The following is a 27424-nucleotide window of genomic DNA, read 5'->3' on the forward strand; positions in this document are numbered from 1 at the left end:
ATTTGTTCTCACAGAGTCAGGGCTTTTGGCATTTGGTCTCCTGTATGATCCATTAGTCCAGGCTTTGTCCCTAATGTGAGAATACACACTGAAGTAGTAGCAGTAGTAGTAATATGCAGTATATAGTACAGTATTTGTCCTGTTTCCTCCTCGGTGATTAGCTTAAAGGGGCGTGAGATGCTCAGTAGACTGCCGGACCAGCTCCAGAAGTAATGTGGAGACCACAGTGAACGAACCCCTGTGTATTTAAACGTCCTGCAGGCTGTCCTCGGCCGCTCCTGTGGAGAGGGTGATGATGTTGAGGTGATGCAACCAGAGGAGGGGGCAGAGGATCATCCGGCTGCTGCCACCAGAGAGGAGCCGACATCAGAAAGCGATGCCGCCTGCTGCCCTCTGAAGTTTTGAGATGACCGAAATCTTAGCGAGCGCAAATGGACGTTCAATGGACCGTCAGTAGTCTATCTAAGATGGAAAAGTAACACCCCAGGTATGAGTATTTTATTATCTTACTGTCAGAGCGCTGCCTTTTTGCCGGCTATGCTCACATTGTTAGCCTAGCGATAGCATTAGCTACTTTAGCTTTGCTTACTGACAGCTGGGGTGAATTAACGCGAACTGACTAAGAAGAAACACACAAACCTTTTCTAAAGTTAGGTTAGCTTCGTAGGCTAGCTGTGCTTGTTTTATTGGTTAAAATATAATGATAGTTGTTGTTTTAACCCTTAGGACAGATTTTAGTTCGACTGTCAAGGTAGTAAAAGTCAGTATCAACTGCGCTATGAATCATTTCAAAATAAATCTTCACGACGTCTTGACATGTTGCCTCAGACTTCATCATTCACAATGTGTTGTCAGTTAATGGTAATAAACATGTTTTATAATAAAATTAATACTATTTAAGGGCAATTGTAACATTTTTCTAGAAGGTATTTGTCATTTGAGAACCTACATATGATGAGTAATAGTTTCAAGGCATACAACGTCTAGTTTGGTTTTCAGCTGGCTTTAAAAGTTTGGGATATTAAACCGTATTGGATGTTTGTATCTTTTTTTTAATAATCGATGCCACGTTCTAGCTGTATATCTATATATGTATATTTCATCAGAAGTTCAAATATTTTCGTTTTCGTTTCGTTTATAGTTTCGGTTGTGCTTACGTGCGTATCTTAGTGCTTTTGTTGTGAAAGCGTTTGGCGAAACAGGAAGTGCAATTACTGACATTCTCTGCGTGCCTGACCTTCTAGCTAGCTAACTAGAAAGCTGGTATTTCTCCTTGATTTGAAGTTGCCATTTAGTCTCTATAATGATATTAGCAAAGGTTGCTCACGCCATAGGTTGGGATAGGTGTCTTTGTCTAACAGGTTTGGTCCGTAAAGCTTGTGCTTTTGTAGTTAAATAATACACAGTTAGCCGTGATGGTGCTAATGTAGCTGTAACGTTAGCCAAGAACAATGTAAATTTGCCATCCCCCTGAGAAAAGTCAACAATGAAGTGATGTGGATTGTAAGTGGTCCAAACGGTATACAATTGGAGAGCTCTTGCGTCTGTGTGTGAATCTGTGTCTCTTGCATACTTATTTCATTTAAAGTAATCTCTTCTTAACCAGAGTCAACCACAGATGTTTTCCGACTTTCCTGGAATATCTTGGATAGAGATATATTTCACAATCCACTCTTTAAATCAATATCCAGGAGATATGACTTATTACTTGGCTGTATGTGGTCACTGTGATGCTTTTAGAGAAGTATTTTTTGGGAAAACTTTGATCCCACGGGAAACTGAATAACAGGGAAAGTAATCTGTTTACGGGATAGGTCTTCCACACAGTGTGTCAGTGAAGTGGGATGTTATTGAAACCTCACAAACACACCACTGATCTATAAAGTCTTGATTAAATCTACAATGCCGGGTTGATTATTTCACCAGAATAGTGTAGTAGGATTGAAATACTGAAATATCAGTTGACTGAAGGCTACACTGTTTACATTGACTTAACTGATTGGGTTACAGTGTATTAATTGTGAGCCATATTCTGGTCAATGTAATTTAGTGTGTGACAGTGACTACTCTGTCTGAGGCAGACTGGTGCCTGCTTGTCTTTGTACACACAGTCACCCTTGTGGGCTTCACTTTTTCCTTTTTTTTTTTTTTTTTTTAAACTGGAGACGCCACCACAGGAAGCTGATGTTATGGCAAGGAAGCGCCTCCCCACAGTTAAGCATGAGTAAGGAAAGCGAGCAGCAGGACTATTTATGAATTACTAGACCACTACTACCCCCACCACCATTTTTTTCTAGACAGTTTCTTCATCACTCCCTGTCTATGTGACTTGCTTTTGTTCAGCTTTCTGTAAAGGAACATTATGCACACTTGTTCCTTTGGCCAGTGTTGGATCAGATCCATCACATTCATTAACTGTGAAATCAAATACCTTAGCTCTATTTAATTTGAATCAGGACAAGTGTTATTGGTTTCTAGGCTGGTGTGGAGCAGCTGGCATTCTGCAGCACATAACGGCTTTATGGCTAAGCTGAGGTTACACAGGATTGTGGAAGAAAAACAGCGACTTTTTCACATTTAATAGACATGATTATTTCATTTTAAATATACATGTCCATCTGGTCCCTTTAATGTTGTAGATTCCAAATAGTAGCTCCTCAGCAGACATATGCAGTTGGCAGTGAATCACCTTGGCTAATATTTATGAAAAGGCCTGCTAGTGTCAGTCGAACCTAATGCACTGTTGCCTTTTTATTTCTGTGCTGTTTATCAACTAAGTGGCATATATTTAAACATAAAGACATCACAATGTGTGAAGACATCACAATACTGTTGAATGTGCCCAGTAATGTGGAACCATCATGAAAGTTGTTTTGTTGTTTCTTTGTTAAACTGAGGAGATTTTTTATTTTTTTTAGCAAGACAGAAAGAAAAGGCAGCTGACTCTGCCTCATTTAGCTGCTCTGTTGGTCCCCAGTCTGTTCTCCCATGTCTATTCAGATCCAATAAAAAGTGTTGCTCTCTAGCTGGCAGGTCTCTCTTTCAGACATCTGCTTTGACACACATTCAGCTATTCAGAAACTAGCAAGTTGTTGAGTGCACATGTCAGTGCTTTGGGAATATGCTCTGCAGAACTGAAACATATGTGCTATGGGTAAATTTACGCCTGTAGAGATACAAATACCAACCCCAGGCAATACAGATAAGAAAGAGAGGTTAAGAAAAAAAAGGGTCCAGACGAGTTATACCCTAGCATGCTTATTCTTACCTCAAATTCTGTAATATTTAGTTTCTAGGACATAATAAGCTGCATCCTGTTGTATCTCAAGTTAGAGAAAAGTTAGCTTGCTTGGTGGCATGTAGTATAAAGGTAACAGTTGTAGTGGTGTTATGCAACTTTTATTGTTTCCTGTATGCCCACATGGTTTGTCAGTGAACATTGTCAGTCATTATGTCACGATCAGTAATCTGCTTGTTATTTTTGTGATTCATCATTTGGTCTGTAATGGATCTGAAAATGGTAAAAGCTGTGTTGTCATAATTTCGTGAAGTTCAAGGAGATGTCACAAGAAGCGTGTTTTGTCCGATTAATGCTTTGTTAAGTCAAATTATTAGTTTGAGAGGCATATAAAAAGACAAATAATAAAGAAAACTGGACAGTTAACATATGGTAAAAGAAATGGGGAGGAAATATTCCAGATATTCCTAAAGAAAACCCTTGATACAATATGAGGCAACAAAACCTGCATAAATAAAAAGCTTTATTAAAGCTTTATTAGGCAGTCAAGCAAATAAGATATTTTAATATATTTGATTCTCTATGCAACATATGTGTATAGTTAATGAAGGGAGAAAGACATTGATATTACATTGCAACAGAGACTTGTAATTTGAATACCACAATATTGCACTCAGTAATAGCCCAATAAGGGCACTACCTCCATACAAGTTACATGTGAAGCAATAAAACGATTATGTAAAGATTTAGATAAAGATATTCAGTTTACTATCCCATTAAAAAGATAAACATCACCTTCACACAAAAGAGAAGCTAAACTTTGGCCATTTTGCTTGAATTGAATGCAGGATTGTTGAAGTGCTGATGGTCATAGCTGACTGAAGAACAACCAAACATTTCCCAACAATTATTTATAGGTCCAGTGTATAAGTAACTTAAATAAAGCCTGTCAACGTGTAATGTCTTGGTTCCTCCAAGATGTTATGATAACTGTGCAGACGTGAGAAAACACATGTTCTTAAATCATGGCCATAGCATGAAACCTCTAAATAAGATTTGTATAAGCTTATAAAAGACCTTTTAAACTAGCAAACGACACAGACAGACAACTGATGCACACTTCTGAGCATTGTGTGAAAATGTACTTTTACTGTAACTTCAGTAACTGCAGTACAGGCCCATATCAGTAAACATATGTCTGCACTAGAGGAGCCACACAGCTGGATCGTCAACAGCTGAGACACATTATTCGTAATTTCCTCCATGGGAGGCAGGAGGACTGTTTGTGTTGTTTGCTTGCAGCCTTTAACTTACACAAAACTGTCTATGGTCTGATTGTTTGTGACAAAAGTTTTTTAACAAGCAGTTAGTAGACATATTTTTTTGGTGTGAATATCTGAAATCTTGCAACTTTAAAAAACCCACATTATTGTCTATAAGTACAATTAAACTCTATACAACTTTACTCAAAGGCTAAAACTGTGTTAGTTTTTGTGGTTTGATTATATGAAGTAGATGTAGCTAAACACTCAAAATCTGCGTCACTAGAGGCCAAGGTTAACCTGACAGAAATAACAAGCCAAATAAATACAGTCTTGGCAGAGACCGGTGAATTTCCATGAGGAGTCTGTGGAAGATTTGGGCCAGGATGACACATTTAAACTAACACCTGTGCATAGGAAATGCAGCTGAAATCTATTAGTAAAGTATTTGTTTTTGTTAAAAGTGCAAGTTGTGGTTCACTAGCAGGTTATTTTAGATTCTCCGGGTTTATCAGCAGAGAGGAAAAGTGCAAGCTCTTCCTGCGATCCAACTAAATCATGTTGAAATTGTTGATTCATTTTTTAGACTGGGTATTAAGCTGCGTTTCAGTCAGTGAATTACAGTTTCTCCCAGCGTTCTATTTAAATTCAGATTTTACTGCTGTGATTTAATTATATTTATGTCCATATCCAAACAACAAACTTTTTCTCAGGAAACAACAGAGGACTGACTCAGAGATAGATTGTAGCTGGGTTTCCTGTCCATAATAAATCACTTCAGCTCACTTTTTCCTCTATAGAGAGCTTCAGGACGCCCAAGTCTGTGCTAAAGTACTTATTCTTTGTCTCCAGCTGTGTCCCAAATCACTTTTGTTTGCTATCGTGGCATCAAGTCAGGTTCTCTGCAGACCTGAACACTTGAACAATACTGAATAATGCCTCCTCTGATATATACAAAGCTTTCTTATTTGGCCAGAGCCAGTTTTAGCACTTTGTACTCTGCCAAATGAATGTAGTTTATTGGCAGAATTGCTTTGGACAGCTCCATAGTAGTTATATGTGCTTCATTAGTTTAAGAGAATATTTTTGTATCATGTGTTGCTAATTCAATACACATTTTGAATTGCACCCTACCAACTTGTATTCAAGAATGTGCCCTCATTAAATTGTTATTAGGGTTGTCAGGTTGTTTAAACTGAGTTAACTGTGATTGTGGTGTGGCTGGTATGTCTTGCACGAATGTGACACTAAATGATTTCTTGGAAGTACAATATTAAATGCGAAACGACTGCAGGCCTGGTCGGTGGGTAGCAGACTAACGGACTCACATTTTTGCTTCACAAAAAATGAGCTTTCACTTTGATCTATGAAAGAACCCGTTTTTCCTTTTTTGGCTCTGCTGATCATGATTGTCTACACAATACAAGAACACCCCCCCCTTTTGCTTCTCTTTGCCTGCACTAAGGAGTAGCCTGTAAGACCACATTCTTCCCACAAATAAATAAATACAGATACCAACAGCCACCCACAGAGATTAAACTAAACCTTTTAACCTTCACTCCTCACTGAGTTATCACAAACACACGAGGGCCATCTAGTGGAGGTACTGGGTGACCTCTGAACAGCTCCTGCTTAGTGTTTATCTTATCTCCCTGTATCTGGGGTGGTCGTACAGCTGCCAAAACGGCTACCAAATGTAACTTCAGTGAGGATACACTGATCTAAATGGTAAAGTACCACACAAGAGCCCAAATATCGTGATGTAAACAACAATAAACAGCATTTTAAACCACAACACTGGCATATGATAATTATTTTAGGAATCAGATGCAAAAACAGAATGATCCACTACCTCCCAAATACCAGATATCTTGGGCAATCATAAAATCAGGTTTTTAGAAGTGCTCAGCTATTTAGTGTGTTTTTAAGTGTTTAGAGAATGGCTTCAGTGGAAACAATTCCTCTTCCATGGAAAATTGGAACTCACCAACAGTACACTGACATACATTACCTTTCCTCCTCCCTCCTTTTTGTACAGAGTAAATGTATCAGCCTCTGAGAGCTCAGTATGAAGAAGTCAAGCCGGCCAGTGGTGAGTAAGGCGAGCGGAGATCGAGGCAAGGCAGAAGGTGGGTCTAGCGTTGGCACCGGAAAACCTACAACCAAGAGCACCGCCACTGCACCTCTGTCTAAGGTAAGACTTGTCAGGTGATGGGCTGATGAACAGTGGATATATGCTGCTGTAGCTGCATTTTTTAATTAATTAAATTTGCTTGTGTGTAAGTGAATGTGATGTCATTTTGTATTTTCAGGTTAAAAGCAATGATGATCTTTTAGCAGCCATGGCTGGAGGGAATCCTGCATCAAGTAGTGCTGTTAAGACCAAGAGGACTGCCTCTATTGGGACTAGTGCTAGCAACGTAGACAGCAAGCCAAAGACAACTTCAGGTATATCTAATATTTCATTTCAAGATGTCTGTAAAATTTGTTTCCTTTTCTTATTTTATGTTTAAGGATTATCTTTTTCTGTCCACACTAGGTACTTCATTCAAGCGTACGACATCCTCAACTTCCAAGGAGCCAAATTCATCAAGAGACCGTCTTCGGACATCCAGGACTTCAGCTGCTAAGAAGCAGTTGGTATCAGGGGCTGTAGCAGGGGATGTGGCCTCAGGGAAGCGCTCGCGCAGCCAAATCCTGGCAGAGTCTGAGGGTCGTATGAGCAAGTCTAAATCAGACGGCCAGATCAGCGATAAAGTGGCTCTAGAGGCCAAAGTAAAAGACTTGTTGGGTTTAGCTAAGAGCAAAGATGTGGAGATCCTACACCTGCGCAGTGAGCTGAGGGACATGAGGGCACAGCTTGGACTGGGAGGGAAAGAAGTGGCCCCTCTGGAAGAGCCTGGGGAGGAAGCGAAGCCTCAGGTTTCAGGCATTACAGCAGCTGATGTGGAGTCCACTCTGATCCTCTTACAGGAGCAGAACCAGGCCATCAGAGAGGAGCTTAACCTGCTAAAGAGTGAGAACCGTATGCTGAAAGACCGGCTCAATGCACTGGGCTTCTCTCTGGAGCAGAGGCTTGACAGCTCTGACAAACTGTTCAGCTACACCTCCCTGAGCCCAGACCTGGCAGCAGGCAGTGTGCAGAGTGACGGTGGAGGCACAGGTACCCTCACCTCCTCAGTCGAAGGCTCTGCCCCTGGCTCTTTAGAAGATCTGCTCACAGGACACCAGCATGGAGGCTCAGTGGACAACCTTGACAGTGAATCCAGCGAGGTCTACCAGGCGGTCACCTCCAGTGACGATGCTTTGGATGCCCCCTCTGGAGCCTCCTCCTCATCAGAATCTGAATGTGCTCCCAGTAGGGAGCGCTCACGGAGGGGCAGCAGTGGCAATGCAAGTGAGGTGTCAGTGGCCTGTCTGACAGAGCGCATCCATCAGATGGAAGAGAACCAGCACAGCACTGCTGAGGAGCTTCAGGCCACACTACAGGAGCTGGCTGACCTGCAGCAGATCACCCAGGAGCTGAACGGAGAGAATGAGCGGCTCGGTGAAGAGAAAGTGATCCTCATGGACTCCTTGTGCCAGCAGAGCGACAAGTTGGAGCTCTATGGTCGCCAAATTGAATACCTGCGCTCTTTGCTAGATGAACATCACATATCGTATGCGCTTGAGGAGGACATCAAGAGTGGCCGCTACATGGAGCTAGAGCAGCGCTACGCAGACCTGGCAGACAATGCCCGCTTTGAGAGAGAGCAGCTGTTGGGGGTTCAACAACATCTCTCCAACACCTTAAAGATGGCCGAACAGGACAACGCTGAGGCCCAAGAGATGATTGGCGCCCTGAAGGAGAGGAACCACCAGATGGAGCGCATCATGGAGTCAGAGAGACAGGACCGGCTCGCAATGGCTGCCGCTCTTGAGGAGTATAAGGCAGCAGTGAGCAACGACCAGGCAGAGCTCAGCCGCTGCAGAGCCCAGCTGGACCAGGAGAGGCAGAGAGTTGCCGAGCTTTACTCGCTTCACACTGCGGGGGACAAAAATGACATTTGCCAGCTGTTGGAAGGCATACGGCTGGGGAAAGAGGAGGCCGAGGCCAAAGCGGCAAAAATGCACGAGGAGCTGGAAGAGGCCCACAGCGAACTCAACCAGCTGCAAGAGACATTCAGCAAGGTTAGTTGTTGTGGGGCATCAGTCATCATTTCTGAAGCCACGAGATTCTAAATTGAGGTGTTTGACCTGATTAATGTTGAATTAACTAATTAACTTTAATCTTGGGTGTATGCATTCTGGAAAGAATTTTTGGGTCATGAAATGAGTTCACCTTTTATTGTCTATGGATCAGTGCCAGATTTAATTTCACAAATGTCGCAAATTTTTTAAGAATAGTACGCATTCCTTGTTTATACATCACCAACAAAACACTAAGCAGGGGACAACTGTGTAGTAAAGACGCACACTGTACACAATGTATCTCTTTTAAAATAAATTGACATAATTGAAGCTATGTTTAACATACTAATTACTTGTGGTTTGTTAATAATTAAATGAAGGATAATCTTCATCCTGTGTGCACAGCTGGACAGGGAATACAGAGACTTCCAGGAGCAGGTGCAGCAGCAGATGGCTGAGCAGGAGCGTGCCCTGGAGAAACAGCGCATGGAGTTGCAAGAGAAAGACACCGAGATCGCAGACATGAAGGAAACCATTTTTGAGCTGGAGGATGAAGTGGAGCAGCACCGAGCTCTTAAACTCCACGACAACCTCATCATAACAGACCTTGAGAGTAAGTGGCTTGAAATGCACACCACAACCCACATCTGCTGTGGTAACTGGTTTGTATTAATATTTATCATGCTCCATATCTCAAAGCTTTTGATCTCTTGCCATAAAATGCTTGTGAAACACCACCTAATTTCCTTAACAATGTGTTATTGAATCAGCCTGTTCTGTTGCCTGGTGATATTAATATCATCAACAAGAGTCTTCTTCCCATCTCAGACTCTGTGAAGAAGCTGCAGGACCAGAAGCACGACATGGAGAGAGAGATTAAAATTCTTCACCGCAGACTGAGGGTAAAGGCACTGCACTTGTCAACTTTAAAGGCCAGCTGTCCCTCCATTTAGAAAAATAGTTTAATCATCTAATTAATCATTAAGCCTAAATAATGTTCAACTCTCTGCTGTTTGTGTGTACATATGTGCAGGAGGAGTCAATGGAGTGGCGTCAGTTCCAGGCTGATCTGCAGACCGCTGTTGTCATTGCTAATGACATCAAGTCAGAAGCGCAGGAAGAGATTGGAGACCTTCGCCGCCGGCTGCAGGAAGCCCAGGAGAAGAACGAGAAGCTGAGCAAGGAGCTGGATGAGGTCAAGAGCCGCAAGTAAGTGAGATGTGGTAGTGCCCTAGCAGTCACACTGATATAGTCTAACAATTTTGAACAAAAGGAAGGGAAGTTTCATCAATGCAGTTATTACACACACACACACACAAAACACACACACACACACACACACACACACACGTGTAAATAATACATTATGAATTTCATTTGCCCCATAATTGTCTCAAACTTTTCATGCTAAACAGAGTACTTTATTTTTCAGGCAGGAGGAGGAGAGAGGCAGAGTGTATAACTACATGAATGCAGTGGAGAGAGACCTGGCTGCTCTCAGACAGGGGATGGGTCTCAGCAGACGATCCTCCACCTCCTCAGAGCCCTCACCTACTGTCAAAACACTCATTAAGAGCTTCGACAGTGCCTCACAAGGTGCCACAATATTCATAATATCCTCTGCTGTCCTCACCTTTCTACCTTTATTGCTTATGAATCTGTATATTTTTTTGTCCTGATTGCTATAAGTCTAGCTTCTTACACAGTGTGCTAAATCCGTCTTTGTCCTAGTACTCTTTGATTACATTTCAGCGAGTAAACAAACTGAGACATTTCTATGAATACAAACTTTTTGTTTGTAGCTCAGAGTGTATTCAGAAATGTTTTGTAGATGAGGTTTTCAGTGCAGTGCATTACATAAGGGGCTTTTTAGTTGCTTGTGTGGAGCAGATCTGACATAAGCAACTGCCTAACTGTCGTCTGCCATGTTACCTTAGGTCCACCTTCCAATGGTGCCACTGTGACTCCAACAGCCCCAGCTACCCCGTTACCACGCACTCCCCTCAGTCCCAGTCCCATGAAGACACCTCCAGCAGCCGCTGTTTCACCCATACAGGTGCTCAAGGAAAAGCTCATTGTGAATATGTTGCTGAAATCCACATTTTCTTCTGTTACCGTACCATTCTACGTTGTTTTAGTGGTTATGCTTTGTAATTTAGCTTCAATTGCCAGAGTTTCTAATATAGTAAGCGGTTATTTGTTTCAGAGACACTCCATTAGTGGGTCCATGTCATCAGCAAAGCCCCTCTCGTCACTGAGCGACAAGAGGCCCAGCTACACAGACATGACCATGCCAGGTGAGCCATTTGTCTCAGTGACAATTTAAGTATATTTTGTGTTCTGTAAAATGAATGAATAAATACCTGGAAGTGCAGACTGCACTGTTAGATATGGGTCACACCGAGGAAATGCCTGTGTGCTAAATGTCTGTCCTCTGCTGTACTTGTCCTCTGTAACCAGTTAACTAGCGTGACAGTAAACCAAAGGGATGGTTTTCCCCACAGGCCAGGACTTCGGAGTTATCCAGTTTGTGGTACACAAATGCAATTTTTACGGACTACCAGATTCTGTAGAATTTCCTTCAGTTCATTTTTCTCCAGTGCTGAGTTCAAGTGTTTCATGTGGACGTGCAGACTTGGCTGTAGTCTACAAAGCTCTGTTTATTTTTCCCTGATTTATTGTTTTCTTGCTGAGTGAGTCGGCCTCGTGTGTCGGTATTCCCTGGACTCAGAGGGCTGGAATGTGGCTCTCAGACCCCATCTTATGTTATTAAGAGGAAGTCCCTTATTGAAACCTGGTTACTGTATGTAATGAAAATTCTCTGACGTATCCACAGCTGAGCACCTTCTCAGGGGAACCTCGACTAGCCGACCTCAATCTGTCCTCCAGAGGGTCTCCAACATGGACTCGACCAAGGCAATCTCAGGTTGGAGATGCTAGTGAAGTTCTAAGCAATAAGTCAGTTTCCAGTTCAGTGTAAAAACGTAAAATCATCTCTCTTGTTCTTGAGTAGTCTCCCGTAGAAGCAGTGAGGAAATAAAGAGGGAAATGTCAGGTCCAGATGGGTCCTCATCAACCTCCCTGATGGCTATGAGCGCAGCCTCCTCTCCTCTCTCCCTGTCCTCCTCCTCTCCCACCGCCTCCATCACCCCCACAGCACGAAGCCGCCTAAGGTACCTCGTTGAGAGCATTGACTCACCTTTACCTGACTCTCTTCATACTGTAGTTGTGATTGGTCAACACATACAGCCCAAGTGAAGGAAACATGTTTACCATATAGCTTGCTCATCACTCGGACAGAGTAAATCTTTTAAAGCAGTGTTGGCTTACATGTTCCTTCTGTGGGTTTGTTACAGAGAAGAGAGAAAGGACCCGCTGTCAGCACTGGCCAGAGAGTATGGAGGCTCCAAGAGAAATGCTCTGCTAAAGTGGTGCCAGAAGAAGACTGAAGGCTACCAGGTAGGTTACCATCCTATACATACAGTTTACCACTTGCTGTGATCCCATACAATAGAAAGTGTCACTAGGTTTTCTGCAGCTCCTCATGTCTGCTTGTTGTGATACTGTGGTACTGCAGGTGCAAGGTTTACAAATGGAATAGAAAGCACGGACTAGCGAGTCTGACAATAACAGTGTAATGAAAACGTTTTCTAATGTAAGATAGTACTTTACACTTAACACCAACTCTGCACCACACAAACACATATATGTTTCTGTGTCACTGCCATCAGTGTTAAGATTTAGAAAAAAGGGGTTAGTAGTGTCAATAAAAATGATGGTGGCAGGAAAGAACAGGTTATTCGTAGTAGATCTGCATGAATTGTCCTGGATCACACAGGGTGGTTCAGATATAAATTTTGTGGCATGAAGCCAGTTCTCATCAAAAATGAGATGAGCCGATGTTTTGTAACTAAAATAAGAATGAGTGAAAACGTGTCTGGGAGAGTTTTTTCCCGTTAGTGATAGTTCATTTGTAATACATACAGCATATTTCATTGATGTTGATGGGGGCAGATGATAACAAATAAATTAAAAAAGTTTATTTGACAAGTACATACAGAAAGCTAACAGCACCTCATGATGGATGACTGCACAGTGAAGAGGGAAAGGACCCGCTGTCAGCGGGTCTGTTGTTTTGTCTGTTGAACTGTCCCTAAGCAAGCTACCTATGCTGTGCTTATGATTTATGCGGTGTAGCTTCTTAATGGAAAAAAAAATTGAGAGTTTAAAAAAAGTACAACCGTCATGTAAAAAATAAATGCAAAATGGGGGCATTTTAGAAAGAAGGCTGCTATAATTAGTAGCAAGAACAGGGTTTGAGGCCATGTTATTGCGGCTTTTCTTGTCATTTTTACCTTTCATTTAAGTCTAGTGCAATGGTTGCACTGTTGCGCTGTGCATTTGTTGACTGCAGTGCAGTCTCTTTTGAAGAAACTGAAGAACACCTGTCTAAACATGTGCAGAGATAATAAACGCCTTAAGTATTCACCTAGAAATACCTTAATTGGCAATCGGCAAGTGTGTCTATAGCCTCTTGGTGTATTGTTTATACCTTTAACTCATAGTTGTGGTTACCATGGCACCTTCAGGAAGTGTGCAACATTTGGCACATCCTGTATGATGCCTAGCTGCCAGAAACATGTAACCTTGTGCAAATCGTTTTGTACTATTTAGACTGTACTTCTGATAGTGAGTAGACTCAAGCCTCTAATTGCATAAATGCTTGGTCGTTGTTTTCAGGGTGCTATAAATATTCGGTTTTAAACAAGGATGACGGTTGATGATGAAATTGATGATACATGAGATATGGATGAGTCATGTTGATACTGCATATAAAATCCCAGAACCATCATCAGGTTGAGCTGCTGTTGTTGTCTTTAAATAATTTTAAATAGCTCCATGGCAACTGAATTTATTGTGAGTATCATATATTTTAGTAGTGATGTTTAAAACTGTTCAGCAGCTGGCAGTGACATTCATGACCCAGGATAAAATGCGGTACCCTCTTAGCTCGAATCAGTCCCACAAATTGGTTTTCCATTTATTTATTTATTTTTCTGGACTATAAATGGATCCTCGCTGTGTTTTTCAGAACATCGACATCACAAACTTCAGCAGCAGCTGGAATGATGGCCTGGCCTTCTGCGCTGTGCTTCACACCTACCTGCCTGCACACATCCCCTACCAGGAGCTCACCAGCCAAGACAAGGCAAGTAGACATGAGAGGAAAAACCCCATTTAAAACCCCAAACTTCTCATAATTAACACTTTGTTCATGAATGTTGTTGGACATATGCTTTGATTCTCTCATCTTTCCCTCAGAGGAGAAACTTCACCTTAGCATTCCAGGCTGCAGAGAGTGTGGGCATCAAATGCACTTTGGTAAGCTTATTGTATATCAAAAAGTGCTTTACTGTGACTAATAGAAATATTTATTCTTTATATAAAGAATGGATTGTGTGTACTCTGAGCATTGTGTACAGGAGCCTTGGCATAGGTGATTGATTCCTGCCCTTTTGGAAGATTATAATCCAGATAATAAATTTTCTTCCAGTCCTTTCTGAGACCTCCTAACTCACAATGTAAATATGTTTCAACTACTAAAATGACTCATTTACCAGTGATCTACACCCTCTATTGCAGTTGTGTGTGAGCTATAGTTGTGCTTTTAACTTCAGAAACATCTGTCTGTGTCCATCAAACCCTCATAACTTTCATTTTTCCACTAGCTATTGGTAAAAATACAATTAAGTAAGTGTTGCTGGTTAACAGTATTATTGCTGGTTAACTTTAATTAGACCCGGACTAGCTGTTTCCCATCGTTTCCTGTTAGCAATCAGGCAAATACCACATTTCCTGAAATGTCAAATTGTTCCTCTAAAGGGAAGGGTTTAATACATAAACACTATACAGAAAAGCCTGCACTAATGTTAAAATGTGAGGGGATGTATGTTTTTAATTTTATGTCTGTGCCTCGTCTACATGTTTCCAATGATTTCTTTGGACAGCATTTTGATTCCAAAGGTTCTTTTTTGATCTTGGTAGTTTGACAGGAAATTCTTGACTCAAGGTGCAATTGCAGTATTTCTTCTGTGGCGTTTTAGCCCTAACATGTGCCTTTATTTGTGGATGGCGTCTGCTCAGTTACTATGAAGACGGTATTAAATTTTGCTTAGTTGTCAGTATTAACTGTCCTTCACTCTGTCTTTCTCTGTTGCAGGACATAAATGAGATGGTGCACACAGAGAGGCCGGACTGGCAAAGTGTCATGACTTATGTCACAGCCATCTACAAGTACTTTGAGACCTGACTTCACTATCTCATCCTGCTCCTGCAGCACAATCAGAGTAACACAAAGCTCAACTCGATGCTTAATTGTTATACCTCGCTCAACACACACTCACCCTTTGTCCCTCCATACCACAACACCACCCAGTCATACTGCATGTCAGTCCCAGAAGATCATAAGACACACATCCTTCCAGCACAGCGTAAGAAGCGCTTTGTGTAGAGCTGTAGTCTAAGGGCTTCACTGTACGTCTGCTCTTACTCTAGTAAGCCATGAGATGTGACTCTGTCGGAAACCTGGGGAACCAAGTGTGAAATGAACAATCACTAAATCCACTTTGCCTTCAGATCATATCTGAAGGAGCACCGTGGAAAAGGAACCAAGTCTGTGCCTTTTATCTGGCTTTTCCTCACAAATATTCCTAAACCCAGTCCAATCTGTTCAAGGGGAATTCTGGCAAAACCTGACTTTACATAACTAGTCAGTGTTGTTGTTTTTTTTTTTTGTTTTTCGTCTTTTGTGCTCTACACACAACTGCACAACCACAAACCAAAAGTTAGAAATGTTGGAATTCCCCCTGAAAATTACCTGTGAAAGGAATTCAGACAGACGCAGCATTTATTTTGCACCAAGTCTTCCGGACGTTACAGTTTGATAAAGATGCCTCTCTTTCAATGGACAAAGTGCCTGTGTGAGTTTGGATGCAGGAGACTAGGAGACAGGGCTGTCTGCCTTCCAATCGTTGATGTGTTGGTCACCAGGAGAAACCGATGCTGCAGACAGCTGCTACATCCGCATCTCATCACGAGTGACTGCTTTTTTCAAGCACAGAAATATGCTATGTTCACCTTCACGTTTTGTTAATCAACACTTACACATTCTTATGATGGTTTTTCACTAATAGAATCATGAAGGTGCATTACTATTATTGACGTACTACTCTTACAAATGTATAGCAATTGTGAGTTTTGCAGGCCTATGTTTGCCAATTTGAGTTTCTCCTTAGGCACATCCAGTACACTACATCAGTCCGTTACAAGCAAAATAGAATACGACTGAGCAGCAGTTTAGCTATTTGACAAAAGGTGTTTTGAGTGATACGTTCTGTTTCAATCAGAGAGCCTTAAACTTCTGCTGTCTCGCTTATATATGGGAGTTTACGTTGGACAAACATGTGCTCTAGCTTTTGGAAACCAGCAAAGGCAAACCCATTTCTACAACAGCTAAGCTAACTTGCTGCTTTATAATCATATGGACAACACAGATCTTCTCATTTGAACTGACTCTGCTAGACAGTGAATAAGCATATTTCCTAAAACTAGTTTCTTAACATCAGCAAATGTTACAAAACCATTTGTTTTGCACATAAATGACAAAATATGCACAAGCGATTGAAGAATTCATTGTGCCATTGACCTGTGCGTATGCGTGTGGTAATATTGATGCTGTGTTCGGATGTTTTTGAAATTCCTGGTATCACTAACCATTACTGCTCAGATACTTTCCAGCCCTCCAGTTTCACTCAGCAGCATTACTCTACTGCTGTGTCAACTGTGCCTCCAAATACCAAGTTCACTGTATTTATTTGCATGATTTCCGATATCTGTAGTGAGATCATTGCTTTGTGTGTGTGCGTGCGTGTGTGTGTCTGAAGTGTATAGGAATTTATTACACACAAATTACAAGTAGCTGCACTGAGATAAGCTTTTTTTAATTCCATATTTCTTTGCCTTAACAGTTTTAGTCAAAGTTTCTGTTTCCAAACTGTGGTTATCTCTCCTCAGCGAAACGTGGAAATGGCTTCTAAAAGAAGCTGCTTCCTGTTTGTGTCTCTCGAGGAGCACTAACAGCGTGTGAGGGTGATGGAGCATTTTTGGGAAACTGATTGAATTCCCTCATGTGTCTGCTGAAGGTGACGCACACACACATTGTTTTGATGTGGATCAGATGAAGCTGCCAGTTGGTGTCAATAGCAGCATCACTGCGTCGTGCTGTTTGCTAACCCACATCACCACAGACGTGCACAGCTGCATTAGACCAGGCCAGTGACACTGTCTGTGTCTGTTTGTGCACAAGAGCGAGTGTGAGTGAGTTATTTATGGACATTTTGAAAGTGCTGGCTGATGTTTTTGTTTAATTTTGTGGGGGGGTGACACTTTGATGCTGACAATCATCAGCCAGCTGTTTTATTGTGTTCTGCTCAATTCTACCACTGGACCCAAGTGCTTTATTGCTCCCGACAGGAGCAATCAGAGAGGCACAAAAAGACGTAAATGCCGCTCAACCCCTGGACGCGGAAGGTGTTTTCATCCTGCTTTGGTGATCTCGGGACTTAACAAGGTCCAGCAAGTGTTGATGTGGAGTGATTGATGAACACTGAGTCAGGCCTGCTGAGGAGAAACCAGACGGCTGGCAGAAGCTAGGAAACACATTCCACCTCCACACGAGGGACATTGTTACGTTGTTTGGAACCTGACACGATGCTCCTTTAAGTTTACGGCTTTACCACAACGAGCAAAGCAAATGTGAACATGTGCATATTATTTTTGCTGGGTCACGCTACTTTTAGTTTTCTTTGTTTACTTGAAGCAGCTCTGAGAATTTCACTGAACCTGCTTCAGTTTGTCCTGTTGTTTCCAAGTTGCCTTTTTATTTTTAAAAAGCTCCATGCTACGTATTGTTTTAGGTGTGGACTATATTTTTTTCTAGGAGAAGATCCTCCTCACACTACATGCAGTGCTGAAATGTTCCCTTGGCAAATGTAAAGCAGTTGGAATACATGAGTGTGTATTTGTATTTGTGAAGGGACTAAGCTACAGTATTATGTGCACACTATGATGAGTGAGTTGTATTAAAAAAGAAAAGTCACTGCTTGTCTGCTGTTATGTTGCTTTCTTTCTTCTGCCAGTGATAAATATTAAAATACCACTCACACAGACAACAGTTATTGTCTCAGCAGGTGGCTTCAGCTGAGCTACATTTCAGTCCACTTACAGTAAATGATGAATAAACGGTCACAAGGCTCTGGCACTGACTGATCTCTGGATAATCATCTGTCTCCAAGTGAAAGAAAACGGATGGCTACATGTGAAAGTCGACTCAGCAGGTCTGATGTGTCACCACAGACTCATCGTGCTCTCTGCGGACTGACTGATCCGCCCCTGGAGAGGAAGCAGAAGCAGACTCGACTTCAGCCTCGATGTGTTTTCGCGAGAGAGACGAAGTCAGTGCGACTTATTTCCTGGACTTGAACGTAGTCACGTCTCTTGGGTGGTGGTGGGAGGAGGAGGAGGAGGAGGTGAGGAGCGCTTCAAACACACTGAAGAAGTTTTACAACATCAGTTGTCAGAGGGAAGTGAAACGCATCATGTGCAGGCTGTCACTTAACGAGCAGCTCGTCAGACAGAGGACACTTCAATAACGAGGTGAGTCCTTCTCTTTGACAGGGACAGTTTGTTGTTGTGCAGGTCGGTGAGTCCTTCATGACATCAGTGTGCATCATGTTGAGTTTGATCGCTCTTCATGCGTGGACCGTGTGAAGAGGTGTCAGCTCTTCATCAAACATGTGCTCAGGATACATCTGGTACAACATGTCCTACACCGGCTGCTCGTTTCCTCCTCAGTGGCAACAGACAGGTTAAGGTGAAGTAGTGTGGTGCAGGTCTCAGGCTGTAACTCACAGGTAAACCTAAAAACTTCCCTAATACCACCTGCTAAATAATGCTGCAACAAGTAGTTCCCATTGTACTTATGCAATGCACCTTTTCTAAAACCTTGTTATTGACTATAAAGGTGTAAAATCTAAATTAAAAGATCAACTAACATGGGGCTTTTGCTTGTTCTAGTTGCCTGATTACCATGTTTGTTTCATCATCTTCTTCCTTCTTCCTAGTGTTTGGAGCTTTTACTGTATTTACTTAGAAAACTTGTTTAAGACTGAGTCAGTTCCCAAATCAGGGTTAGACAGGTTTGAATCAACCAGGATTAAATATGGTCCAAACCGAGTACAAACTGAGCCCAGAGCAAAACAGATCATCAGAGGTAGAGAGAGGGTGTAGAACCAAGTGACTGCACACCAGGAGAAATCCACCTTCACAGCACAGTTTCTTTAAGGTTTCTTTTATTTTTTTATTAAATATAGAAGCACCTCAACATTTTTTCTATAGACAGAGATAAGTTGCTGCTGTTTAGCCCAGTGTTGGGTTTTACAGAAAGTTTGATTGTGAAGATATACTTCTTAGTTAATCTGAATTTGACGTACAGCTGACATTCTTGCACTTTTCTATGAATAGTGGGGCATTTCATTTTTCTGTATGATCTGTAAGCAGGCAGTAGTTTTTTATGGCATGTAACTAAAAGTATTAAAGTACATGCTCCAAATTTTTCTTTAAGAAGAAAAGTGAAAGAGTTGTATATTAAACAATGTAAAATGTGATGCTGGTGATAAATTACATGTAGTAATAAAGTGTAGTGGAGGTGAGAACTCTGACTAAGATCTGCTGTTTCCTACAGACTGTCGGTAAAGCTGAACCTGAATTTGGCAAACTTACATAGTGACAGGAGGTTCATCCATAAATGAATTCTTCAGCATTTTATAGGAATGTAATTAGATTTAAAAATTAATTAATAATAATAGTAATAATAAACTAGGAATAATGAATGAATCATGTTGAATGAACATAGTGGAGTAAAAGTAACAGAAAATGGAAATACTCCAGTAAAGTACAAGTACCTCAAAATTGAACTTAAATGCAGTACTTTAGTAAATGTACTTAGTTACATGCCACGTCTGACGGTAATAACGTGTAGGATGAGTTGGACTTGAACACAGAGTGGTTCCTACTACTGTTTGTTGCTTGTTTAGAACTTGAATGACTGAACACATCTTTAAATGTGTATCTGTTGTGACAGAGTCTGTTTTCTCCGTGTGATGCGTTAATGTGAGTTTAACTGTAGTGAGTGGCTCTAAGTAGAACAGGAAGAAGGTCAGCTCAACCATGTCACAAACTAACCCCAGCGTTTCTGATGGTTACTCCGTTACTTGGTGTGGTACTCGCCCCGCAGCTCGTGGTGATGTCAGTGTCAGGCTCATGAACACATCACTAGGGGGGACTCTAATCGCTGTGCCGTCACTATGAGCATAGACTAGTGTCTGTCATCAGGAAGCCAACGTTTGACGTCGGGTTCTCCTGTGCCTGTTCTGCGTGGCACGTGAAGTGCAGTGAAGTGATTGTTGTTCTCTTGGTGTGCCAGGTTTGGGGCAAAGTCACTCAAACTTTAAAAGCAGTGTAAAGGGTACATATAATCCTTGATTGAGACAAAGATACTTTTCATTTGCATAGTTTGTTTGTTCTCGTGTCTGCACGGATTCCCCTCACCAAGTCCACAGACTCCACAACTCAGGGACGTGTAGGTAGGTTAAGTGAAGACTCTAAATTGTCTGTATACGTGAGAATGTGAGTGTATGTCAGCTCTGAGATAGACCGTTGAGCTGTCCAGGTTGTACCCCACGTTATGCCCAAGGATAGCGGGGATAGGCTCCAGCAGCCCCGCAGCCCTTCAAGGATAAGCATGTCTAGATAATGAAGGACTGAATGCATTTTGGAACAATATCCATGCTCTAATATTAACTTTAGTCTGTCCTTAAGAAAGACTTTGTCTAGTTTCCTATTAATTGTTTCTTATGTCACAAGCAGCTGGTTTCATTATTTCCTTGGGGATTTGTGTTTCGGATGCACTGCTACTGCACAAATCATAGAAAAAAAATACACTGCACTATTAAAGCCAAACTTCCCTGACATCAAGACAAACAAATACTCTGGGCTCAGAGGAAATAGACCAACGAAACCTTTCTTTGTAAGCCAAATAGACCGAATAAAAAAAACCCTCCTGATAACTATCGTTCTTGAAATAACAACTCTTCGGTATTAATGAAAAGGTCTCATCAGACCCAAAGGGATAAGCCTGACTGGGAGCGCAAAGACCTCTGTGTTCCAGCACAGCTGCTATCTCCTAAAACTTAATGTAACCTCTTAAAACAGATTCCCTTTGAGGGAACTCCAAGGGAATCTGTTTTCTATACCTTTTATGGCCTATGGTTTGCTAATATCAAGTCTCCACTTCTCTCCAGGGTGAACAGAGGCAGTTTATAGACGAATTCATCAACCAGTAGCTCTCCAAACCAAACCGTTTTGACAAACTAATGCTGGTTTTGTATTATTTTCATGGAAGCTGCTGCTGTAGTGTTTGGTACGCTCTCCTTCGGAAGCTCTTCAGCTTCTAGCCATTTCGTTTTAGTGGGAACTCCAACAACCATTTAAGGACTGGATTCAAAAATGTGACTGAAGTCAAAGTCAAAAAAGAAAAGAAGTCATTGTAAAAATGCTTTTGGTGTTTTTGGTGAAGCTGCTTAGGCCAGTATGTGAAATGTAATAATCTTATCACTCTGGTACCAAACACATATGTTGTTTAAAGTGCGTGTCTGTTGAAATTCACTTCCTTTATTGTAAAAGCATTTCCTCTTTTTCATTTCTGCACCTCCTCGTCTCCAGTGACATCATGCTCCAGTGATGTGCGTTTCTGGCATCATCTCAGCCCCTCAAGAAGTTTATGGGAAAGACCACTGAGGGGAAGGACGCAGGGGTGGGGTGGGGGGGCTTTCAGCAAAGGAGAGTTTTTTTCATCAGAAGAGAATGGAGGCAACTGAGTCCTGAGTCTGGAGTTAGGAGCAATGATAGATTATTCTGCTGCTGAGTAAACCTCTTCATCAGCTGTTTGGGTGGAGCAGGTGTAATAGAGTTGCCCCAGCTGCTTGTTGACTCTGGCGGATGCTATTGGAGGTGTGAGGAGGCTGAGCGCAGAGGCTGCCAGGCTGCAGCTATGGTCGTTGAGGCGAGGCGTCCTCCCTCCTCATCAGTGACCTCGCCGTTTGTCTCACCATGCCTGACGACTCCACCGCATCTGCCGTCTACATCGTCGTGGAGCTGCTGATTGCCGTGTTCTCTGTGCTGGGTAATGTGCTGGTCTGCTGGGCTGTGGCCGTCAACAGCAACCTGCAGAGCATCACCAACTTCTTCGTGGTGTCACTGGCAGTGGCAGACATCGCCGTGGGAGTCCTGGCCATTCCCTTCGCCATCGTCATCAGCACCGGCTTCTGCTCCAACTTCTATGGCTGCCTGTTCATCGCCTGCTTCGTGCTGGTTCTCACACAGAACTCCATCTTCAGCCTGCTGGCCATTGCCATAGACCGTTACATCGCGATCAAGATACCACTCAGGTAATGATTTAGAGACAAGTAGATAATACATATATATAAAACAAGTTGTTACTACTGTAGTGGCTTTGCTAATGGTCAAAGGGCAACGTGCTTCAGATCATGTCATCAGGTTGCTCTTACTGTCAGGGTTGTAGTTTTGGTCAACCTGATACACCATTAACCTGCAAGAGCATTTCAGCTATCACAGCGAAGGCCAAGGCAAGTTTAATGCCATTAATGTACATGTGCTCCACAAACTAGACCCACAGTTTACAAATCAATGAAGTAGCCATTGAAAATATCCATCAGTGCTTTACAAATTCTAGGTAGTAATGCCTTGTTAACCTTATTGCCTGCAGAGGAGAGGGCTTATAGGAAAATGAGTTTTGTTCTGGGTTATTGCCAAATTTAAAGCTAAAAACCACAAACAAAATTATTCCTGGCAACACATGAACTGAAACTAATAATTCATGGTTCAGAAATAAAACAATTACTTAATGCTTATAGACTATTTAGAAATGCTATCTTAGAAGAAAGTGATGGCAAAATAAAAGCAAGTAAGAAAAAGAAAAAGTAAGAAAAAGGAAAAAGTAAGAAAGTAAAAAGTCTAATGAAATATTGGAAGATACTGAATGTATTCAAATGTGCCATAACTTGGTTTTCTTCCTCAGTTTTGTCTAATCCGTCTTAGTCCCAGGCAGTGGAGGTCTCACATTAAAATGTCACGTTTCATTTCCATCTCACAGTAAAGACATGACATTTGACACAGAAAGTCTTGGCTAAATAAATGCGTGCAGAAATGGTTTCTCCCATGAGACCGTGTCCCCCTGGAGCAATCAAACAAATATCGCTCTAATTGCTTCTACAGAATCCTCTGTGTTACTCAACTCTACAACTTCTCACACTATTTTTTTAATGTCATGTAAGATTGAGCATTTTGCTGGGGATGAAATAGGAATGGATTTGACCTGTCACCTCATGACACACTGACTATCAGTGATGCCGCAGTTCACGCTGTAATCTCATCATGCTAAAATATTTCACCTCAGAGCGACGGCAGTCTCACTCTTCCTGTTTTCAAGACTCAAACAATCCATTTCACACACCCGCCGCCTCCTCCTCCATCTCCTGCTGCTGCTGAGGATACGTGAGAGTTTCTCTGCGTTGTTTTTTGCATCCCTGATGGGTGTGTTTGTGTTTGTGTGTGTGTGTGTGTGTGTGTGTGTGTGTGGGGGGGGGGGGGGGGGTTGTTTTTGCAACATTAACCTTTGCACTTTAACATTTCAAGAATGTGATAGAAACAAGCCAAATATCTCAGCTGCTCTCCCACACTGCACTACGGGCGCACTCAAAATAGACTCTTCCTTTGAGGAGCCCTGACAGACTTTGTTTGTTTATCTTTTCTCTTCTAGTTCCGTGATGTCAAGCGTGATGAGAAAATTACGAGTCGACCTGAACGTCGTACTGTACACAAAAGATTATTAATTCAGTGTGCTGTTCATATGTAATGTGAGGTCGAACGTTATTGGAAGCTTTAATAACGGCTCTAGATAATTTTAGTAAAGTTCCTTTGGGAACAAACCTCTAACTCCGATGTGGTTTGAGCTGACGTACAGAGGCTGTACTAGGTGTTTGTGTCGTCTCCCTCTGCAGGTACACCAGTTTGGTGACAGGTGAAAGGGCACGAGGCATCATCGCCATTTGCTGGGTTTTATCCATCGTCATCGGTCTGACCCCCATGATGGGCTGGCACAAGCTGTCCAGCGGTAACAACAGCACCAGCAGCACCAGCAGCACCAACAGCTCCTGCCCTCCTGGCCTGATGAATTGCCTGTTTGAGGAGGTGGTGGTCATGGAGTACATGGTCTACTTGAACTTTTTTGCCTGTGTGCTGATCCCCCTGCTGCTGATGCTGGCCATCTACCTGTGTATCTTCATGGCGGCTCGCCACCAGCTCAGACTGATTGAGATGAAAGCGTTTCACGGGGTGAAGTCACGCTCCGTGCTACAGAAAGAGATCCAGGCCGCCAAGTCTCTGGCCATTATAGTCGGGCTGTTTGCAGTGTGCTGGCTGCCTTTGCACATCATCAACTGCTTCACCCTCTTCTGTCCTATGTGTGCTCCTCCCCCACTTTTGGTTATGAATTTGGCCATTCTTCTCTCCCATGCAAACTCTGTGATCAACCCAATAATCTACGCCTACCGCATCCGGGAGTTCCGACAAACTTTCCATAAAATCATCCGACGCCACATCCTGGGCCAACAGGAGCTGTTGGAGAGTCGCATTAGTAGGAGCTCTGCATACAACAGCATCACTGACTCCATCAGACTCAAGGCGAATGGCCTCAGCTTGGACCCTTTCTCTGAGCACAGCAACAGTAGCTGTGAAAGTTCCTGCCGCTGCCCTACTCAAACGTCTCCTGTAGGGGGTGGTCTCATGGCAGCATCCAACCTGCCTCTTTCAGTCGTCATCTCCCACTGTCCTAAGACGGGACCGTGTCCACTGCAAGATCTCAGACAATCTCAAGTTGCAGTGCGTCACCATCTACAGTTTGAGGAGCATGACTGCACAGGATCAGAAGCCGTGCATGATACGGACAAACAGAACCTCGGCCCTGCCCAGGCCGTGTCGCTGGTGAATAAGCAGAACAGTACGAGCGGCTTTAGTGAGCTGGAAAAGGCGTCCTGACGCAGGTGGGACTGTTAACTAACGTTCAGGAGGCTCACAGCGAAATGTCCCAGTCAGCTCAGCAGCAGTGAGTCTGGGGTAAGTCCTGATCCGCAGCAGAAAGGGGAGCAGGATCAGATTTTGGACAATGAATGTCACAGAGATGATAACTTAAATCTCTTTGCCACTATTTAATTTAAATAGAATAAGAGTGTGAACACACTGCTACTGGCTCAAAGAAAATGCTGCTTTCTAAAATAAGAAAAAGATAATAAAAAAAAAAAGAACTAACTACTTCTTAGAGCCTAAAGTCTTTTTGCTTGGTTTCCATCCTCTTTGTGAACAGTCAGATGTCATGAATGCACTTTGATCAGTGGAACTGTGTGGCCCACCAAAAACCCAGGCAATATGCAGAAGTCCTCTTAAAATATCACAACTACAAACATGCTGATTGTGGCTTGTCATGACTTCGCTCCTAATTTAACTGCAGGTTGAAAGGCTACACCATAGTGTGCAAGTAAATGTGATACTGCCAACTCCGGACTAAAGGGGCTTTAACTGAAGACAAAAATGTTTTTAAATTTCTATCTGGCTCCGAACACCAACAGGTATTATAAGCACATCACCAAATTACCATCACTTACACCACGTTTAGATTTTACATTCAGTCCATCCTGAGCACTGGAAGGTGCACAGACTGGGCCACCAACCTGCCCAGCATTCTTGCATACTGTTAAAGAACCTTTACTTTCAGCCTCCTGCTATTTTAATGCCAGCTCTGTGGCAGACGTGTATGTATGTGTGTATGTTCTGGTTTGACACTGTATGTGAGCTAAAATATAAACGACAGTATTTCTACCAGTGGTGCGTTGAATTTCTTGTTTGTCAGTGTGAAGAGTGTGACTGGGTTTGATTATGTTCATGTAAATGTTGACTTTTCAGATAATTTGATGAGGAGGAGATAACAGGAATTACTTTGATAAGGAATGTGACTTATTGCACTGTAAACTTAATTTAAAACTCTAATTTATGGAAGAAATTCTGTTTTATATCATCCTCGGCCCAGTGTAGCTACAGTATTACCTACTACATTTGTACAAGCAGGCGGGGTCATAGTCCTGACTTTAAATAAATTCCTCCCCATTTTTAAACTGTACTTACTGTATTTTCATTCAGCAGCGGCCAGGAAATGCTCAGCATCATTATTCAGTAGCTGCAGGAACAGCTCTGGGATTCTCATTGGCTTTTCACTAGAACCAGAAGAGGGATCTGCTTTGCTCATTCTGGGAAATGGTTAGTTAAGCAGTCAAACTATCTATGGAGTTCTTTATTTTCCCAGCTTTTATTGCAATTCCCCTCTGAGTTCAGGTTACAGGGCTAAGAGCATTTTTGAAAGCTTCCCCAGGGGTATTGAAAGCTTTTTTAACACAGAGACCCCCTGACTTCACGTGATTTTCATCTTCTCAGCGCTACAACATCTCGTCTTCTAGCGGGGTCGTGTAAAGACTATGACTCAACCTTAGGCTATTACAACTCACAGATTTATAGAGAAAATGCAGTAGCATTTGTAGCAAAAGATACTTACGTATGTTTTATAAATGAAGCTGCAGAAAACAGTGGTTTGATGGAGTTTAAAACAGAACTACTACATTTTACGGGTAGACTAAAACACCAAATCAATCCTCATGGTGCTCCGTGTGTGGATGCCAACACATTATCAGTGTTGTGTTTACAGCTTGTTTTTGCTGCTTCCAAGAGGCCAAAAGCTCCACGACAGCTCAGTGTTTCATGTAGTGCTGTAATGTGTGGTATGTATACACTACACTGTATATACTGATTTACTAATTCTGAAGAGTTTTGCTGGTATTGAAATCTAAAAAGGTCGCACTTCAAGCAATATGTGTTTAAAAAAAAAAGCTTAATTTGTTAAACAATAGCAGTTTCTGGCATTTTGGATTTGAAAGTTTATCTATATTTATGCTGCACTGATGTGATGTCGGCAGAATGGGACGGATGGAAATGACTGAGGAACGTTCCCACTTAAACATTATTACCGTCATGGAGGATTTATGGCAGGACTGTTGCATCATGCTGCGTTAGTTTTACGTACCTGTTCCTATACTACCAACTGATTGGCTGTAGCTAAAGACTGCATTATAGTGATCAACAAATTGTACTAATTAATAATAATAATATACTGAACATATATAAAAAAAATTGTTCTTCAGCTTCTGCAAATTCTTATTATTAGTGATGTATGATTTAAATGAATATGTGTTAAAGACACAGGAAGTTTCACCATGAACGAGTTTTTCAAACTACAACAAGCAGAGTTTCTGAAAGGACAACACACACACACACACATGGGGAGGTTTACTAGTTAAACAAATCCACAGCGGTTCATTCACTTAACTTCTAAACTGAAACTCATGTTAAGAAAGTTGATCAAACTTCTAGTAACTGTGTGAACTTATTATATATTAACACAAATAATTGTTGTTCAACAGCATTTGTGTGTGATGTTTTACAGCGTGTCTGTGGT

General features: G+C 42.1%; 2 protein-coding genes across 3 annotated transcripts; both read left to right on the top strand.

Moving 5' to 3' along the window:
* Nucleotides 1–209: 209 nt before the first annotated feature.
* Nucleotides 210–17825, top strand: specc1la (sperm antigen with calponin homology and coiled-coil domains 1-like a). Its single transcript, XM_026343402.1, has 16 exons — nucleotides 210–487; nucleotides 6539–6694; nucleotides 6813–6948; nucleotides 7040–8670; nucleotides 9076–9283; nucleotides 9499–9572; nucleotides 9704–9879; nucleotides 10103–10266; nucleotides 10608–10726; nucleotides 10877–10967; nucleotides 11507–11596; nucleotides 11684–11843; nucleotides 12027–12129; nucleotides 13763–13879; nucleotides 13993–14052; nucleotides 14891–17825. The coding sequence occupies exons 2-16, from the start codon at nucleotides 6569–6571 to the stop codon at nucleotides 14978–14980; spliced, it is 3345 nt and encodes a 1114-aa protein (XP_026199187.1). The 5' UTR covers nucleotides 210–487; nucleotides 6539–6568; the 3' UTR covers nucleotides 14981–17825.
* A 412-nt stretch (nucleotides 17826–18237) lies between these two features.
* On the top strand, nucleotides 18238–25997 carry adora2aa (adenosine A2a receptor a). Of its 2 annotated transcripts, none has more exons than XM_026343843.1 (3): nucleotides 18238–18384; nucleotides 21511–22235; nucleotides 23868–25997. In XM_026343843.1, the coding sequence occupies exons 2-3, from the start codon at nucleotides 21898–21900 to the stop codon at nucleotides 24901–24903; spliced, it is 1374 nt and encodes a 457-aa protein (XP_026199628.1). In that variant the 5' UTR covers nucleotides 18238–18384; nucleotides 21511–21897; the 3' UTR covers nucleotides 24904–25997. The 2 variants fall into 2 exon arrangements, with proteins under 2 accessions (XP_026199628.1, XP_026199629.1); XM_026343844.1 differs by lacking the exon at nucleotides 18238–18384 and adding an exon at nucleotides 18438–18641.
* Nucleotides 25998–27424: the final 1427 nt, after the last annotated feature.

Source organism: Anabas testudineus, chromosome 9 (genome assembly GCF_900324465.2).
Source record: "Anabas testudineus chromosome 9, fAnaTes1.2, whole genome shotgun sequence".
NCBI lineage: Eukaryota > Metazoa > Chordata > Actinopteri > Anabantiformes > Anabantidae > Anabas > Anabas testudineus.